At 34.4% G+C, this 18268-nt stretch overlaps 3 protein-coding genes across 3 annotated transcripts; 1 reads left to right on the top strand and 2 right to left on the bottom strand.

Moving 5' to 3' along the window:
* Positions 1-5546: 5546 nt before the first annotated feature.
* On the top strand, positions 5547-8693 carry LOC125223302 (transcription factor UNE12-like). Its single transcript, XM_048126387.2, has 6 exons — positions 5547-6098; positions 6672-6797; positions 7138-7203; positions 7421-7486; positions 7967-8044; positions 8144-8693. Exons 1-6 carry the CDS (start codon positions 5751-5753, stop codon positions 8372-8374), a joined length of 915 nt encoding a protein of 304 aa, XP_047982344.1. The 5' UTR covers positions 5547-5750; the 3' UTR covers positions 8375-8693.
* Positions 8694-9518: 825 nt separating this feature from the next.
* On the bottom strand, positions 9519-13233 carry LOC125223303 (NADH dehydrogenase [ubiquinone] flavoprotein 2, mitochondrial-like). The gene is made up of 10 exons (XM_048126388.2): positions 13083-13233; positions 12968-13000; positions 12785-12850; positions 12097-12213; positions 11322-11399; positions 11137-11242; positions 10972-11018; positions 10173-10250; positions 10026-10091; positions 9519-9939 (listed from the first exon to the last, which is right to left on the bottom strand). The coding sequence occupies exons 1-10, from the start codon at positions 13143-13145 to the stop codon at positions 9832-9834; spliced, it is 762 nt and encodes a 253-aa protein (XP_047982345.1). The 5' UTR covers positions 13146-13233; the 3' UTR covers positions 9519-9831.
* Positions 13234-14450: 1217 nt separating this feature from the next.
* On the bottom strand, positions 14451-15474 carry LOC125223304 (auxin-induced protein 22D-like). The gene is made up of 3 exons (XM_089062954.1): positions 15220-15474; positions 14916-15124; positions 14451-14821 (listed from the first exon to the last, which is right to left on the bottom strand). Exons 1-3 carry the CDS (start codon positions 15375-15377, stop codon positions 14649-14651), a joined length of 540 nt encoding a protein of 179 aa, XP_088919080.1. The 5' UTR covers positions 15378-15474; the 3' UTR covers positions 14451-14648.
* Positions 15475-18268: the final 2794 nt, after the last annotated feature.

Genomic DNA, 18268 nt, shown 5'->3' with positions numbered 1-18268 from the left:
TATAGTATTTGATTTGATTATATTATTGATTCTAAAATTTTAAACTAGTAGGATGTTTTGAAATATACAAGTAGTTCGGCCTACAACACCACTCATGCCATAACCATTGTATGGTGAAGATGGTTTTGACAAATATTACATTTGTCAAAACTCCTATGGCGTCGGTTGGGGCTACAACGGGTACTTCAAGATATTGAGGAAACTCGTATGGACACGTATGTTCCCATAAATACAGAATTCCGTTTGTATCTGTAAATATTACTATGTGATGCCCGTGTTTTTATCTTTTGTGTAGTAGTAAAAATTTTTTGTAAAAGTTTGTTGATGTAATTCGCATAGTAGCAATTATATGTAAGATTTCAAGTGTGTTGAAGTAACTGAATAGGTTGAATAAACTAGAAGAATAAAAAAATTGCATGATACGTACCTTGACCCATAAAATGGCTACTCTTCCTTTTATAACATGTATGCAACTATAGCAAAAAGTTGCAATAGAAAAATTGATTATGGACTGAAGTGGTGAGGCAAAAATAAGAACTATAGAATGATCATAAATCAATTCCAAATTTAATTTGGTTTTTATTAACCGTGGTACCAATTTCTATTTTGGAGCCTTTATTTGATCGATTAATCGATAAATCAGTTTAGTTATTAACTTATAATCAGTTACATATTTAAAAATGCATAAATTTTAGAATTAAAAAAAGGAAATTGATCAGAAAAATCATGAACTTTCATAAAAATTTGATATTTTCCACAATCTATAAAAGTGGTCTTAAAAATCATCAACTTTTCAAATTGTGCGAATTTCCCATAATAAAGTTTCCGGCGTAAATTTGGCTACGTTGAATGCAAAAAACCTACGTGTAATAGTCGAAGCTACATTACATCTAGTATGGAAGATGAAACTAATGATGATATGCATGCTCTAGAGATATTCCATGTTGGCAAAATTTAAGGCAGAAACTTTTAATTTATACTAAAGAAACTTCTTATGAAAGAAAAATGTATGGCTGACTTCGAAGAAATACTATCATCGAATAAACAATAAGATCAAGTGTAAAAAAAAGTTTGCGTGTGCTCACATATATATAGTTGCATAACAATAATAAAATACTTTAATTATTTAAATATAGTAGTAATCATATTTATTAATACATTATGCATTATTGTTATTAGTATGTCATCAATTATTTAATTATTGAGAAAATATTAATGTAATTATTAAAATTATGATTATAGAGTCCCATTATCCACAAATCCACTCTTAAAGACCGAACCACCGAACCCTACCAAATTAGGGCTTTTAGATCTAGTTTTTTATGGATAAGATACAGAAATTTATAAATTATTTTCGCCTTCATCACGAGCCTATTTTAATTCATCTGAAGGTAAATAAGTCATACTAACATGTTACGAAGATTTAACTTCGTTCCAGAATATATTACTTCATTCTAGTAGGTTATTACTTCATTCTAGTAGGTTTTTACTTCATTCCAGTAGGTTTTTTACTTCATTCCAGTACATAAATGTGGTTTCGCCGTCGCGTACCGTTCTTTCTCTCTACAATATCTATCACCAACGCCATGACGCTAATATGGTTTAATAAACATATGAGATAATGTAATAAATTATTGGAATGAAGGATGTGTAGAAGCATTTGAAGTACAGAATGAAGTAATAAACATATATAATGAAGTAAAATGGGCTTGTAATGAAGCCGAAAAATTTTCACAGCAGCATGTCTCATCAAAAAAACTAGATCTAATGGCCCAGATTTGGTCTCTAGTTCGGTCTTTAAAATTGGTTCGACATTGATCACAACTCTATGATCATATTTGTACAATTAGTGAGGGATCCAGAAATATAAATGAGCTGGTGGTGAAATTTTATATAAAAAAATAAAAAAATTATATTATAATTTTTTATATAAGATATTTATAATATTTACTACACATCAAATAACAACTATAAAAAAAAAATTTGAATATTTCGTCATTCTCAAATTCATAAATCACAAATTTTATATAAAAAATAAAACATTATATTGTAATTTTATATATTAGATATTTATAATATTTACTACACATTAAATAACAACTACTATGATAAAAAAAAATTGAATAAGTCATTCTCAAATTCATAAATCACAAATTGAAACCTAAGTTTGTAACTGTTTAGTTCTAAAATAATAAATCAAATTATAATTAACATATCACTATCATAATGAATAAATAAATAATTTTAGACTGAATATATAAATAAACATATCATTGTTATAATTAATAAATACATAAATTTTTATAGATTAAATAAATATAGCATCGAGCCTCTCCTTTACTTGATTAAAAAATAAGCTCATATGCAATTATATTTTACTAATAAAAATTGGATAATGAAAGCAATTTTATGGCTGGGCCGAATAAATTTCAAGGTTTAGTTGGGCTGGACTTGAACTTTGGGCCGAGAAGTAATTAAATTATGTGGGCTGTGAGTGAGTACAATGCTTGGGCTGAAATAAAAAGGCAAGATTCCTATTTTGATTAATAATTATTCAAGTTTAATTATTTTTGAGAAAATAGAACTACTCCAGAATAAGTATAAAGAGTAATTAAATTTCGCGACTACTTTAAAGAAATAATTAGAGATTCTATTAGATGAGACTAAGAATCGCGGCAACGGTGATGGAGGCAACTGCGGTTTCCGTGGCCCTTGCCGTGATGGCAGTAGATATGGTCGTTGTGATGTCCAATGAAAAGAGAATAAAACAAGGGGCGGATATGGCCACTCGTTGATCTTTTAGGAATGTAATTGAGTGGCGAAAAGGTCAGGAAACTCAGAATTATTGCTTGTTGAGGCGGTGGAGCATGGTGCTAATTGCATTATTACTATTGGAGGGATACAGAGCAATCACTGTTGTGGCTGCCAAGTATTTGAATCTCCAATATTTGCATAAAAAATTCAGGACCAAATAATTAAAATGGTATTGTTCTGGACCAAAATTATAGAATCGTCATATGTTTAGGATCATTTTTTGTCCTTACTCTTTAATGGATGTATACAAACCAAACAACGGTCCCGAAACAAGGAACTTGAGGAAAGTGTCTGATAACTACTCCATTTTAATACTTTTTCAAGATAAGTGGAAAGAGCATCCACATCCATGTTATTGTGCAAGAGCACGAATGTGGGCCCAAACCCACCTTTATTCATTTTTAATTCTCTGCTCTTCCACAAGGCATGCTCTTACATTATTCATAGGTACCACAATTTTATTATTCAATTTAAATACTTCAATTGCTAAAATATTTCCACAATATTAAAATACATTCAAAATACAGAAATACTATTACAATACTAAAAAATAAAAATAAAAAGACATAATTAAAATCATAAAAATTAAGAATTACATAATTAAATTCATAAAATTATAAATTACAAAATTAAATCCATAAAATCAAATTAATTTTTTTTTATTTTTTGATTATTTTTTACGAATTTAAAAAAAAAATTAACGGTACCTTTAGATTGGGTGTCAATGCCCAACTAGAAAATGCCGCGTCGCCTGCTTGTTGGCAAGGACGATGCTCTTCGGCAAGAGCACGTCCGTGCAGTCGACAAGAGCACAACGGGGAGCACGTCTCTCGTCATGCCGTCAGCACGACTCCCGCTCTTGCGGAAGAGCACCGCAGCAGATGTTTTAAAGCGGGAACCAACGGAACAAACACTCCCTAAGTACGTAAATCTTGCTTAATTAGTTTTTTAGTCAAGAAAAATTGATTTGCCTGAGTTTCTATTTCTTCTACATATCTAAATTTTTGGAAACCCATTTTTCTTTTGTAGTGGTGCCATTATGTAAATATTTGAATGATTTTTTGTTTCATATTTCTAAAGAAGCTTTCCTTTATAGGCACCAAGAAACTGACGCATGTTACCATCTTTTGCAATAAAGAATTCTCTCATCATATGCTATTAAATCCAAAATCTAAGTCATTAGATTTGTCGATTATGATTCTTGGTGGAATCACATTCCACTTCTTTTGTCTCACTCCCATTTATTTATCTTGTAAATGCTGTCATCTTTAGTTTAATATTTTACCAAAATAATTGTCTAATCAAAGTCATGAGCAGAATTGATAATGATCATTCATCCAAAGAGAAATATTGGAACATATTCCATCCTTTGGAATTTTTTTGTTTCAGAATTTAAAGAGTATTTCTCACACTTGTACGGTGGATTGAGTTGTTGTCTTTATAACCTTAGAATTGAACTCTATGCTTTTAAATTTAGTTAGTTTATTTGGGTCAGCCAATAAATTTTGGGTGGCACTGACGTTCATATATAAAGTAAGATGCGTGCTTGTGAAAACAAGTGATGTAACTAGAATTGTGATAAATTGCGATGCCAGAAGTGGTAAGAACGTAAAACATTATTATTGTAAATATCACATTAAATTGAGACATGTTAACTTAATTAAGGCTAGATGCAATACAATAAAATAAAATGAAACCATTTTGCAATACTATTACCTTTTGACTTGGGGTCTTCTCATCATTTCACTCACCTATATGAAATTGAAATTTTGGAAATTTGAATCATGACCCTCTTTGAATGAGAAGTCAATTAAGTCATTGTTTGTCAATATAAGAATTCTTAGCATGTCATTATTTAACATAAAAAATGTCCACTTGTTTGACTCTTTTGCCATACTTGAAAGCGATTTCTCTCCAATTAGCTTTAATCCTTTTCTTTTTACCCAATTTTATTTTATCATTATCCTTCCATTTTTCCATGCCAGAAAACAGGTCTCCTAGAAGACTTTGGTGACATTGATTAAGACAATTTGTCACAATTTTTATGATAAATACTCACTTACTTAATTTGACACACCTCATCATGTACGTATGTGTGTGAATCTATTCATTTAGTTATTTGAAGCACAAGTTCATAAGAATAAAGAATCACTTACGAAATTTGACATTATTATTTGAATTTAAAGAAGCAAATATCGATATTCCCCTATAGAGTATACTAGTATTTCATTAAATGCAAATAAATGTATTTTGTTTTGAGTTAATTGTTCGTTAATGTGATGTGTCATAGTAATATTGTCATCTTTCAATTTATTGCAAAGTAAGTATTCGCATTTTTAGATGGCCACATGATTTTATCGTGTTAATTCTATAATATATTAAAATATGGTGACATTATTATAATATCTCAAAGCTTATTAATAGATGTGCACTTCCGTGCAACAATTTAAAATTTAATTATCACAAAAATGGTCGAAAATCAAAATCAAAATTGAAGTAGCAAAATCAATTATAATGTCCATATGATTACCATTACATCACAGTTGTTTTAATTTATATTCAAAATTAAACGACATCGTTTTGCAATTATATCCTACTGGAGTATTTGATTTTGTCACATTAATTTTAATTTAGGATTATCAGAAAAAATTAAAAAGTGGAAGTGTATTTGATTTAATTTAATGTGAGAAAAAAGCGACCCCCGATTTTCCGCTCTTATTTTCTCACCAGAAAAAGAAAGCACACCAGAAATAAAGCTGCTTCTCTCTCTCTCTTCACCTCTCTCTTTCTCTCTCTAGGCGCGAGCTCTTCAACCGCCACACACACACACAATTTCACTGCTGTTGATTCGAATTCGTTGTTGGTGAATGTGATTTGAGAAATTTACGAGGTTTGAAACTCAATCGACGACGATCGTGAGCTCGGAGCTCGCTGCCATGGCGAATAATCCAGGCGAGGCCCCGTCCGACGACTTCCTCGAGCAGATTCTAGGGTTCCAGGGCTACGGTACCGGCGCCGATGAAAATTTGGCCGGAGGCGACGCGGCGGCGGCGCCTTCGCCGGCGATGATGCTGCAGCTCGGCTCGCCTCACTTGGGAGGCCCCATGGGGGTCGGTCTCGGCGGCGGATACGGCGTCGGAGGTGGTGGTACGGGTGCGGCGGGTTTCCCGTTGGGGTTGAGCTTGGAGCAGGGGAAAGCGGGGTTCAACGACGCCTTTGGGAGCGGGAGGAGGTTCTTCCGCGATGATGCCTTTGATTCCCGCGGCGCCGCTTCTGTTAAACCGGTACAAGTTTTGTGGAATTCGGTGTGTGAGTTCGATGAGGTTTTACCAATTAGGGCTAGTTTTTGGAAATTGAGATGATATCGATTGTTCTCCCTGTGATAACTGCCACATTTTTAAGCTTGAATGTTGATTCAGTTCGGTTAAATTATAGAATGCAAAAGGAACTAATATTGTTGTATCACGTACAATCGTTTGTGCTGTAGATATTTCTTTAGCTTATGTTAGTTATTTCTTTTTGTGTGTGTGTGCGCGCGTATACGACTTGTTTTTGATGAAGTTTGGTCATGTTTTGGGGTTGATTGATTGGTGCAATTGGTCAAGGAAATGTACAGAGGAGGTTTTTTTTTGCTTCTGGTGATTTTTGGAGTATATTTCTTTAGCTTATGTTAGTTATTCCTTGTGTGTGTGTGTGATGTACAACTTGTTTTTGATGAAATTTGGTCATATTTTGGGGTTGGTTGATAGGTGCAATTGGTTAAGGGAATGTAGAGAAGAGGCTTTTGTTACTTATGATGATTATGTAGCTCTTGATATCACCGTAAGCTCAGTAGATACCTTCTCTTGAATTTGTAGGGATTTCATGGTCAGCCAATGACAAATACTGTTCCTGCAGCGCCTCAACCTCAGCCTCCTGCAGTTCGTCCAAGGGTACGAGCTAGACGAGGCCAAGCAACAGATCCACACAGTATCGCTGAGAGGGTATGCGTAGTTGATTCTCCAGAAAATGCTCTTACAGTTGATTGCTCCATTTGTTTTTTGTTACAGTGTTGGTTGACTTAGATTTGGCCGGGAACAGTAACAAATCTAGAAGGATTTTGTTTGATTTCTTCAAATGGCAATGTGAAACACTTTCTTCAGTCGTTTTATATGCTTGCAGAGGGATGAATTATTTTGATATCTTGTGGCTAGTTGAGTTTTTTATAAGAGTGAAACTTCATGTAAATTTTTGCTGGTTGTCAACAACAATCTTGAAGGAAGTCTATTAAATGGGTTTTTTTAGCTAGCTGGAAGGTTTAATTTAGCAAAACTCTTATTGCAGTTGCGGAGAGAAAGAATTGCTGAAAGAATACGAGCATTGCAAGATTTAGTTCCCAGTGTCAATAAGGTAATCTTTCTCTATCTTTTACAGCATACTATAGCCTCAAACTTATCTTTTGGTGAGAGGACAAAAGCCAGAGATCTTTCAAAAAGAGTTTGTTATCACTTCCCTTCCTTTTTTTGATTCAGTGTCTCTTTTTCCGATAAAGCTTTTCACTTTATATTATTGCACGATCTACTTTCAATAAGAATATCCTCATACTTGAATGGAATATCTCCTGCAGACTGATAGAGCAGCTATGCTTGATGAAATTGTGGATTATGTGAAGTTCTTGAGACTCCAAGTGAAGGTGTGTATGTCTTTATAGATATAATACAGATGAAAGTGTGTAGTGTGGATTTGATGTGACTGATTTTTATAGGCATCCATAGAATTAGACGTGATGTTTTACTACTCCTTTGGTGCTACTATCATCTTCTACATTGCTTATTGCATGCGAAAGCTTAGTTGTTTTATCTATTATTAACTGGTTGTTAGGTGCACCATCCTTAAACTCTATGCCTGATTGTAATGAAAAACATAACGGTATTTTTCCACGACGAATTAACTTTTTTTTTTCTTTTCTCAATTATCTTTAGCCTTCGGAAAAATCATGACTGTACCACTTAATATTATGCAGTGACCTTTCCTTAAAGCACTGAAATACTTTGTCATGAGTTCCATTTATGCTGTCTAGCTTCTTTTGAGGAGGGGTGGCTTAGCCGCCAAAATCTCTTGCATAATTCATTGGCACTTTCTTCGGCTTAACTCGTCACTATCTATATCCCAGGTGTTGAGCATGAGTAGATTGGGAGGGGCCGGTGCAGTGGCTCCACTTGTCACAGACATCCCAATATCATCTGTGGAGGTAACTAACTACTAATAACTAATAAGAACTATTTTCTGCAGTGAGAACCTGTCTCTATAGAAAGATTTTTGATATAATCTTCATGCCCAACTTTGATAGGAAGAAGGCAGTGACGGGGGAAGAACGCAGCCAGCCTGGGAGAAGTGGTCGAACGATGGTACCGAACGACAGGTCGCTAAGCTTATGGAAGAAAACGTGGGTGCTGCAATGCAATTTCTTCAATCCAAGGCCCTCTGCCTTATGCCAATATCCCTTGCCTCTGCAATCTACGACGCCCAGCCTCCAGACACCGTGCCACTCGTGAAACCCGAGTCTAGCCCCCCGTCGTAAATCCCCCCAAGGGAGATGTGCGTGCAACTTGGTGGGGTTGGAGGTAAAAATGTCAATGCTCTCTTTATGATGATGTTTTTCCATCATATGGGGTTGGCTGCTTTGGTGATGAAAGCAGTTTAGTGGTGGGGATATGCTGATTTTGGTAGTGGATTCGGGGACCCTTTTTCGATGTGGTTGGGGGTGTATATATAATGTAATTTTAGTGTTATTTATCTTCAGTGGAATTGAATGGTTAGAAATCTGGATAATGGTTTTATTATTATTATTTTCCCAGAAAAGTAGGACGCTTAGTCCAATGCAAACTCACTTTCTATCATTGCTTTCGCCACATTATCATAGCAATGCGCAATCCTGTTGTTGTACTTATTCATTCTTAGAGCATCCACGATGGTAATTCTCCTACTGCCACGTCATCCAGCATTAAAATTCCTCCTGCCACATCATTAGGATAAGCAACTGGACAAGCAATAGGCTAGCCACATCATCAACACTATTAAAAAAATATTAAATTTACGGAATTAAACATAAAATACGAAATTAAATTTACGACACATATATGAAAAAATTCATTAATTTCATTTTTTTTTAAAAATACATTAATTAAAAAAAAGTTACATAATTAAAATAAAAATCGGGCTTCCACACACGAGTCTCCGCCTTACTCTACTCCTCACTAATTTATTAAAAAATACATTAAAAATGCAATAAAAAATGCAATAATTTTATATAAATTAAAAAAAAGGTACATCCTAAAAAAAATTACATAATTAAAAAAAAAATCATAAAAAAATACAAGAAAAAAATGCATAAAAATATACATTAAAAAATGTAATAAATAAAAGAAATGCATAAAAAAAATACTTTAAAAAAAATGCAACCGGCTAGCCGAAATTGAGCCTACTATAGCGGCTAGCGCCCGCGAATCGGCTAACCTATCCACTAGCCTCCATTGTGGATGTTCTTAGACTAAATATTCAATTAGTCAAGAAGTTTTTAATTTCCTTAATTATCTTATCCGTTTTCTTTCTAATGAAATATGTGTGAAAAGGTTGGATTATGTTAGGAATGTTAATTCATTTTATCTGGTGGGTAGTGTGTTTACAGTTGCTTCAATTTATTTTTAGGGCAAGGCCGACTGAAATACTCAAAACTCAACTCACGTTTTCATAGTCTCATTGATAGACGAACAACTCGCTTTTTCATAGTCTCGTTGATAGACAAACAAACACCGATGCTGCCAGAGATCGCACCATTATTTCAAGAATATCTAAGTTTACAGTGTTTTCAAGGCTTTGGCAGATGCACCATAGTCCCACCCAATACATTTGGCTGGCAGGGTGAGCCAAAATGAGAATCATAATTCTGACATTCGTTTTGGGAAATCTGACAGCTTACAGATGCTTTCCAATCACTTCTCGTCATTCTATGGAACAATAATTTCAAAATCACGTCGTTCAGCAGGCATCAAGGTCCCGGCATGGAGGCGGCTTAGGTTCACCTAACAACGTAGTGTTCCCACCTTCTGGTCCGGAGTTTATGCGAGCTGCGTTTTGTGTGCCACGCTGAAATAAAAACATATGTGACATGTAACTAAACATAGTAACTACATGATTGACAATCTTGATATATCAAACTATGGCTCTCTTACAGGTGGCTTCTCCCCTCTTCTCAGGGCCTCCACGATTTCGACAACTCTCTTTGGAGTGATATCTTCCTGCAACAATCAAAAGCAACTACGGTTATTTCTGAGGCATTTCAGCTGCAAAACACAAAAATGAAAACAGACAATACTCACGTAATAGTTATAGGTATATCCCTCGGATCCGTTGGAGTAGTCAGCAACTGTGATCATTGGAGCATTCACACAGGATCCCTAATACACCAACAATACCTCACATCATAAATTGCTCAACAAAAATCACTATAATTTAGTTATTTGTAGGGTCGGAATTTGATTAGAGCCTTAGTAGTATGTCATTAATTGCATTTAGCTTCTGTTAGCAGATTAGATCATTTTATTACTCTTAATATTACTTATCCAATGTTATCCTTTATTTATATCAATCGTATGCTGGTTATTCCATCGGAATTGCTAGACAGGAAGAAAACCTGGAGTTTATACCAGCTTAGTTTTACAATTTTTTTTCTTAATATAGGATTACCACCACTTCTCTGGTTTTCTAATTTCATTTTTAGAAAAAATGAAATGATGAAGCAGCAAAATCAAAGACAGCATTCAATCGCAATTCAAACATGATATGATGATTAGTACTTAGTAACTAGTAAGCAACTCTGCAGCATCCCTAATAACATAAGAATCTAACCCCATAACAGAAAAGATGATTAAATGATTGGGATTGCAGATATAGTGTCTTTGCACTTAGTGATGCAGCTCAAGAGCTTTGTACTATCTAAAATCATAAAATTGACACTTCCAGATTCAAACTGCCGATAAAAAACTTAAGTGACTCAGACTGAACATAACTTGCTGCTGATATGGTGATAGTGAAGAAACACCATCTTATTAGCAGCTCAATAAGCACAACAAGAAAATAAATGTCTATTATAGCAAAGATTCTCATAGGATAACATACCATACATTCCATTTCTCCAACAGAAAAAAGTCCATCCTTAGTTACTTCTGCAGAAGGTAAACAAAGAGCTTTAAATCAAAACAGGCTTCACAAGATTCCACGCTACAAAAACACAAAAGGTCACAAAATAAACATACATGAAAACTGGAATAAATGAAAATATACCATTGCGCTTCACTCCTAGGTGATTCAATAGCGCTGATTCAATTTCTCTAGAACCACGAATCATGCAAGGTGTAGTGCCACATACCAATAGGTGGTATTTTCCAACCTTCAATTGCCAACAGGTAGCTTAGCTAATGAGAAATTCACCAAAACTTCTCATAACCAATTTGGAACATTATAATTACCTTTGTTCGGTTGAACATCGAATAGAATGTTGCAACCTCATACACACGAATTGGAGGAACTTCAATGACTTTAGCAACCTTTAATGATGACAGAGAAAATTCAGATACAATGTTAGTTTAATCATACTAATCAGGTATCACAAAACCATACAGAAGTAACAAGGATGATACATACTATCAGACATCACTGTCGCTATCAATAGTTACTGGTTGGGGAGATGTGTGGGGGGGGTGGGGGGGGGGGTGTAGAGAGTTGGACCTATAGCCTATAGACACCCATCATAACCAGAATTATTAAGAAGAGTGGAGCACTATATAAGCGAAGCAAGTAAGATGTGATCTTTAATAATGTAAGTTTAAGCTGAAGCAAGACATGATCCTTAATTATGTTAGTTGGGAAGTTAAGGAGACCTATAAAAATGCTATCCTCAACGAGTCTACAGCTGCTAAAGGTAAAGTTGTGTACACAATGCATCTCTATCAAACAAGGATATCCCTACACCCTACATCGCAGATCTGTACCTTGACAGCTCAAGTAGTGTTGGCAATTGGAAAAGAGACAACTATCATCTAACACTTCTGGTCACAGCATCAGAATGAAGCATGTTTATCCCTAAATCAAACTTTAATTTATCACTAGTACTGTATTGCAGCATAGCACCAATATTATTTCGGGTTCCACATGAACAATTTTGTAACAAAACACCTGAGATGGACTTAGATACAATAAAAGGTATATTCAGCAGAAGACATTGATAAAAACTGATTAACATACATGATTCATTGCTGAAACCGATAGCCAACCTCCATGTTGCTGTTGTGCAAGATCAAGCAAGGGAATGACAGCAGATTGCTTGTAATTTGAAGGATAGTGGGACAATATCTCCTTAACCTGTGCAGAATAAAAAGTTTATACATAAAGACACATATTGTCTGTGCTAAGCTATAACAAAGCATATCTTATCCATAGTTTCTAACTTTCTATCAGCATAACTTACCTATAATAGCAACAGTGATTATCAATCAAATATGCTACTGGGAGGCATTTTCACATTGCAACCAAAAAGTCTAGGTTGATTTATATAATTGGACACACATACCAAAGAAAAATGCTAAACTAGAAATATTAACCTACATTGATTGCCATTTGCCAACATAAAATTAGCCTTGCATTCTTATGAGATGAAAAAAGTAATTAGAAAAAAAGAACTCCATAACCTATCAACTGATGTCATAGAAACAAACAGATCATCAGCATTGACAACTGCAATTGACCAAAGCAAACACCATTTCTCCCTTAAAACAGCTAAAATCAAATACCATTCCTCTCCTTTAAACTAGCTATCACTATTAAATGGAGTAGTAGATCAATGATACACCATTTGTGCATTCAAATTCCACATTTGAAAAGAAAAAAAAGGAACCAAAAACAGCAATAATCAGAAGCAGTCAATACAACTTACCTTTTCCTTGTTCTTTGCCGAGAATTCCCACGGAAGGTCTGGATTATTATCCGGACTATCAAGATGCTGAAATCCACAAAAAAACGATAAATCAGGTCTCTACCAGCTGAATTCAGACAATCAACAAAAAATGCTAGGTGAATCTCAGCAAGTAAATCAAATTAAACATCAAAACAAACTCACATAGTTAAGCGCAGTCGAGAACGATCGCGATGCCTGCACAAAACACAATTTAAGATCGGAAATAATAAATATAGAAGACAAACACCAAAAAAAACTCAATAATGAAGAAAAAAACCTGTGGCTGACGGAAAGCTTGACGGAGCTGGATAAAGCGTTGGGCGGCGAGACGGCGCAGCATTTTTCCGTTCAATCCGAAGGATTCTTAGGTGAAATTGAAAATGAGAGAGATTAGTTGTGAAAGTTGAAGAACTTAGAAATTGAGGGGGGTGAGTCTAACATTAACGAGGTGCGCACTGCGCCACAGTTCAGACGCGTGTTCCACACACGACCACAATTTGGATCGGCCCATTTAATTAAGTTTATGGGCTTCCCACATTTATAGGCCCGTCAAATTTAAATTCTTTGTAATGTTTTATTTATTTATTTTTAGTGTATGGTCGATTTTGTGTCGAACATCGTTATTTAAGGAGTTTACTGAAAAATATCTCATTTAAACACGTACATGTAGTAGAGTATACACAATTTTATTTATATTAAATTAAACTATAATTTTCCAATACGATGTCTTTTATCATATTTTCTTATCGTCAAATTAATAGTTATGCATGACTTTCAATTGACAAGCAAGGTATGATGATTGTCAAGATTTTGGAAAAATGGAAATTTTAACACAATACAAACGAAATCTATGTTACAATCTCTGTGGGTCAACTATAGATTGCGAGAAACAAAACAACCAATCGATGTTGCAATATAATAGCACACCTGTCAATAGGGTGGCGGCACGACACCAAGTCGCAAAGGTTGCAACTTGCACGCCATGAAAGAATAGAGGAGGTCCTAGCGATTTTGGGTTCAACATTCTCATATTGGAGAGGAAATTAAAAGCAAAAGACTAGGTGTGACTTGTTGACATTTTGGGTTCTAGATTTTTTTTAAGATGATCAATAACGAATTTTTGTTACTCTCAAAATAAGTTAAACCTCGATAAGTAATGGATTTTTATCTTCACATTGGGCTCTAGAAGTTGAACATTATAAAATTTAAAGAGATAGTTCTTATTATAATTGTACAATAGTAATAATAATAATCATAATAACAGATTGGGAAAACAATACCCGACCTGACTCTGCCTAGTTGCCAACCTTAAGGGTCCCTCACTCTCTCGCTCTCGTGCTCGGTTGCTTAATCGGGCATTAGGGATTTTCAATTCGATCATGTTATTTGCTATGGTTACGGAAACTCAACCATGTAATTAGGTCATGATGAGAAAGAACACACGTCTAGCTAAACTAGGAATATATTTACGATGGATTTATCATGTTTGTATAGTATCTTCTCAACAAAAAAAATTATATAACAAAAAAGAAATTGAATTTTATTATGAAAAATGGGTTTTACAAACAGATCTACCCATAGATTACCACAGTAGTAGTAATATTTTGTGATATTATGTGGAGTAATTTTAAAAACGCCAGATCCAGAATCCAATTTTCGATCTAATTGTATTAAATAGGAGTATCGTATAGTGTAACGCTAACTCTATATCTATAAATACATTACAAATTCCCCCAAATTCATTTAAAAGAAGAAGAAAGACTATACACATGTCTTCAAAAACCCTTCTCTTTCTCTGAAATGTTGCATGAAAGAATTCAAAACACGTCCACTGTGTGTGGATCTACAGGCAGCCCAACCCTCTCGCTTCTGAGCCTTTCATGATTCTCATCCTTTTGCAAGACGTCACAAACATCTCCCATGGAACATCCCCAACCAGCATCCAATCCCCATCCTTGTCTTCATACGTCGGCGCAAACTCAGATCCGTCGTATCCTTCTCTCTCCGAATACACTCCTGAATCAAATCGGAACAAAAACAAATTTCAAAATCCAATCCATATGAGAGAGAGAGAGAGAGATTTGTTGCATTTGTATGAATTGATCTGTACCTATGGTGCACTTGAACATGTTCTGCAAAGCCTTGAGCAGATCGAGGTAATTCGTGTAAAACTTGAGATCGATCTTCCTCAGGTACGGAGCTCCATCCATGCTCACCTTCACGAACATCGCCGAGCTATCCGATGACGATGACTCCGCCTTCTTCTGCAGAATGTTTTTCCGGTAGGATCTCACCGGCGGCCATCCAACCACTTGCGCCCTAAACAAATCACCAAATCAAACCGATAAGCCTCCGATCCACATCCACAAACACATAGCAGATCTCAAACACACAAAAAAAATTCAGAAACTAACTTTAGAGCTGGCGCAACGGACTCCTGCTGCGGATCGCATGAATCGTCCATCTCGGAAGAAGATCTCTTGTTGCTAACACTTGTTAATATCTTCGCCTCCGATTCGTCTCTTCCTGGTAAACCTAATCTGAGCTCCGTCGCTACTGAAGTTTTTTCCATTTCACTTGATGATTTATGCGAAAATCGAAGCAGCGAAGGTAGAGCGAAATTGATTTTGATTTTGATTTTTGTTGTGGAGAAAGGATTGAGAATTGGAAATGTTGGGTGCGGGAGTTTTATAGGAAGTTATTCCGCGCGTGTGCGGGCCCACGCGCTGGAGGGGGGGTGCGTGTCACGGAGGGAGAGGGGACAGGGAGTTATGAGTGGAGAGAGAGATGTTGGGTGAAAGAAGGGCAAATTTGATGCGGAGGGGACAATCGCAACCGCCGCTATTCAAAGCTGTGGACCGGATGATCCAACGGCCGAACCCGCTCCTCCAATCGGGACCGTTGGATCGTCAATACAATTTTCTTCTTTAATTCAAACAATTTTTTCAAATTATAAAATATGAGAAAATCAACTAAAGGTTGTTACAAATTAGAATGATATTCCTTTTTTATTTTCTTTTATATATTTTTTAATTAGATAGTGAACGTTCTAAGCCATTACAAAGCCGCGATTTTGTAAAGATATGAGATCATTCAAAAAATATTGTTTGATTTAATTATGTTTTCAAATATTTTTTCCCTATCATCATTATTTTTGTTATGGAGTATGGAGTACTACTTTTTGCGTCTGAAGAATAGGGTGTAGAGAGAAAACTAGAAGATACACCTTCCGTCCACGAATAAAAGTCCTGTTTTTTTATTTTGGTCCGTTCACAAATAAGAGTCTCGGTTAATAATTACCATAAATGATAAAGAGACTCTACGTTCAACTAACTCATTTCACTCACATATCATTTAAAACTAATATATACAAGTGAGACCCTTAATCCACTAACTTTCTTCCACCCACTTTTCTTAACATTTCGCGCTATTCAGAAATACGACTCTTAATCGTGGACGGAGGGAGTAGAGGCTCGAAAATGTTGGAAAATATAATTATATAATACCGTATTAATTTTAAAAGGTTTCATTGTGATCATTTTTTAATTTTTTTAATTTGTTTGAAATACTATTAAAATTAGCATATCGAATTGAAATTATAAAAGATAGTACTCCCTCCGTCCCGCTTTAGCAGTCCCATTGACTTTTCTGCACTCGTTTTGTAAAAATGATAATAAATAGTTAAAGTGGAGAAATAATAAAGTAAAAAAGAGAATAATGTAGATAAGACTTTTCTCTATATTATTCTCTTTTTTACTTTATTATTTCTCCACTTTAACTATTTATTATCATTTTTACAAAACGAGTGCAGAAAAGTCAACGGGACTGCTAATAGCTAATATAGTACTGTACAAATAATTTTTTCACCGCTGCATATTTTCTATTTTCGAAGATTTATCACAAAATAAGGCGGACTTTGTAAACTTTATTTTTTTTTAATCATATCCGTTATATGTTAGTAATGTTACCATCATTTTTTTAACATGTCTCATTTATATGTCATCATTTTTAACATGTCTCATTTATATGTCATCATTTTTAACATGTCCCATTTTCACAAGAATGATCATTGTTGTGGTTATCAAATTATACAGTAGTACTACAAAGTATATTCAGATAAGACTTCATATTAATTTAAAATAAGAATTGAAAATCATTTTTAATCATTTGATCATTAAAATTATGATAGATGCATCCCCCTTGTTATTTAAGTGCAATACCAATTCGATTCCTTAGAGGACAGAAATTTTCATTGAACTTAGTGTCTCTTTGGTATAGTTAACTTGACTTCAGCGTTAAACACAATGTTTCTAGAATTTCTTGTGTTTCATGATAAGAATAAATTTAGACATCAACTCACCTCTATATATATTGTCTGAAAAGTTAAAGTAAGGAAAAAACTATAGGATGTATCAAACTTTCATGAAATCTAGAATGTTTCTTTAGAGTGGGAAAAAGAGAAAAATAAATATTTCTATCACACCACTTTATTTTATCAAATATTCTCAAGATTGTGAAGTATAAAAAGAATATTAACACGTCAACATTTTATGATAATATTATCATCAATTGAAAGGGAAAATAATGTTATACATGTCGCGCATGAAAAACTATCCATCATATTAACAGAATATGTGAAAAATTTTAAAAAAAGAAGGCATGCTCAAATATTGTATTGTAGTTATTTTTTGCAATTTTACCCGATGAAATTCCCTATTATGTTTAGCTAAAATTGATGAACTATAAATCCAAGATGCTTCACTCGTAATCAAAGGTTGTTTTAGCAATGAAAAATCTGAAAAAATCGTAATTCCGTAAGTTGTATAAACCGTTTTTTCCAAATAAATCATACTCCACTCCATAATGTAGAAGTGAAAAAATAGGGAAAATAAAGGGCAGTGAATAGTTAATTTTCTGTGGGCAGTGCATGTGAGGTGGGCCCCAAGGGTGTCGGCATGGGCATGTGAGTTGTGAAGTGATAGAGGGCCCCACCTTGAGGAATGGTCGTATGATATTAGCATGACCATGTGACATGCTACATACATCATATCAACACGCATGCATTGCCCAACTCTAATTCTACCAAACATTTTAAAGTGAACTACAAAAATAGTCTCTGGATTATGCGTTTATCTCGCCAATGACCTCTGGATTTTAAAAATATCCCCAGACAATCCTGGACTAAACGTTTATCTCGAAAATGGTCATTTTTCATTGTTTCATGACGAAAATACCCTTTTGGAGGGTTTTGGGGGATTTGAGAAATTTGGTCTTTTTACATTTCAAATCTGATATTATTTCAGTGATGTACTAAATTTGATATTATTTTAAAATTATCATTCTTCTTCCCTTTTTTCACCCTTCACTTTGTTTCTTTATTTAAATATTAGATTTAATTTTATAAAATTAAATTTTAAATTTCAATTTTTAAATATCAATAAATTTTTTAATTATTAAAATTAC

Source organism: Salvia hispanica, chromosome 1 (genome assembly GCF_029641045.1).
Source record: "Salvia hispanica isolate PSC_SH4W2 chromosome 1, Shi_PSC_v1, whole genome shotgun sequence".
Lineage (NCBI taxonomy): Eukaryota > Viridiplantae > Streptophyta > Magnoliopsida > Lamiales > Lamiaceae > Salvia > Salvia hispanica.
This window is presented reverse-complemented; position numbering and strand designations above follow the sequence as displayed.

Coding starts and splice junctions, on each gene's coding strand:
- LOC125223302 (XM_048126387.2), top strand. CDS start 5,751: ATGGCGAATAATCCAGGCGAGGCCCCGTCCGACGACTTCCTCGAGCAG. Junction 6,798..7,137: donor CACACAGTATCGCTGAGAGG/GTATGCGTAGTT, acceptor CTCTTATTGCAG/TTGCGGAGAGAAAGAATTGC. Junction 7,204..7,420: donor TAGTTCCCAGTGTCAATAAG/GTAATCTTTCTC, acceptor TATCTCCTGCAG/ACTGATAGAGCAGCTATGCT.
- LOC125223304 (XM_089062954.1), bottom strand. CDS start 15,377: ATGGAAAAAACTTCAGTAGCGACGGAGCTCAGATTAGGTTTACCAGGA. Junction 15,125..15,219: donor TCCGTTGCGCCAGCTCTAAA/GTTAGTTTCTGA, acceptor TGATTTGTTTAG/GGCGCAAGTGGTTGGATGGC. Junction 14,822..14,915: donor CATGTTCAAGTGCACCATAG/GTACAGATCAAT, acceptor GATTTGATTCAG/GAGTGTATTCGGAGAGAGAA.
- LOC125223303 (XM_048126388.2), bottom strand. CDS start 13,145: ATGCTGCGCCGTCTCGCCGCCCAACGCTTTATCCAGCTCCGTCAAGCT. Junction 10,251..10,971: donor TTGGAGAAATGGAATGTATG/GTATGTTATCCT, acceptor TTGGTGTATTAG/GGATCCTGTGTGAATGCTCC. Junction 10,092..10,172: donor GATATACCTATAACTATTAC/GTGAGTATTGTC, acceptor TGATTGTTGCAG/GAAGATATCACTCCAAAGAG.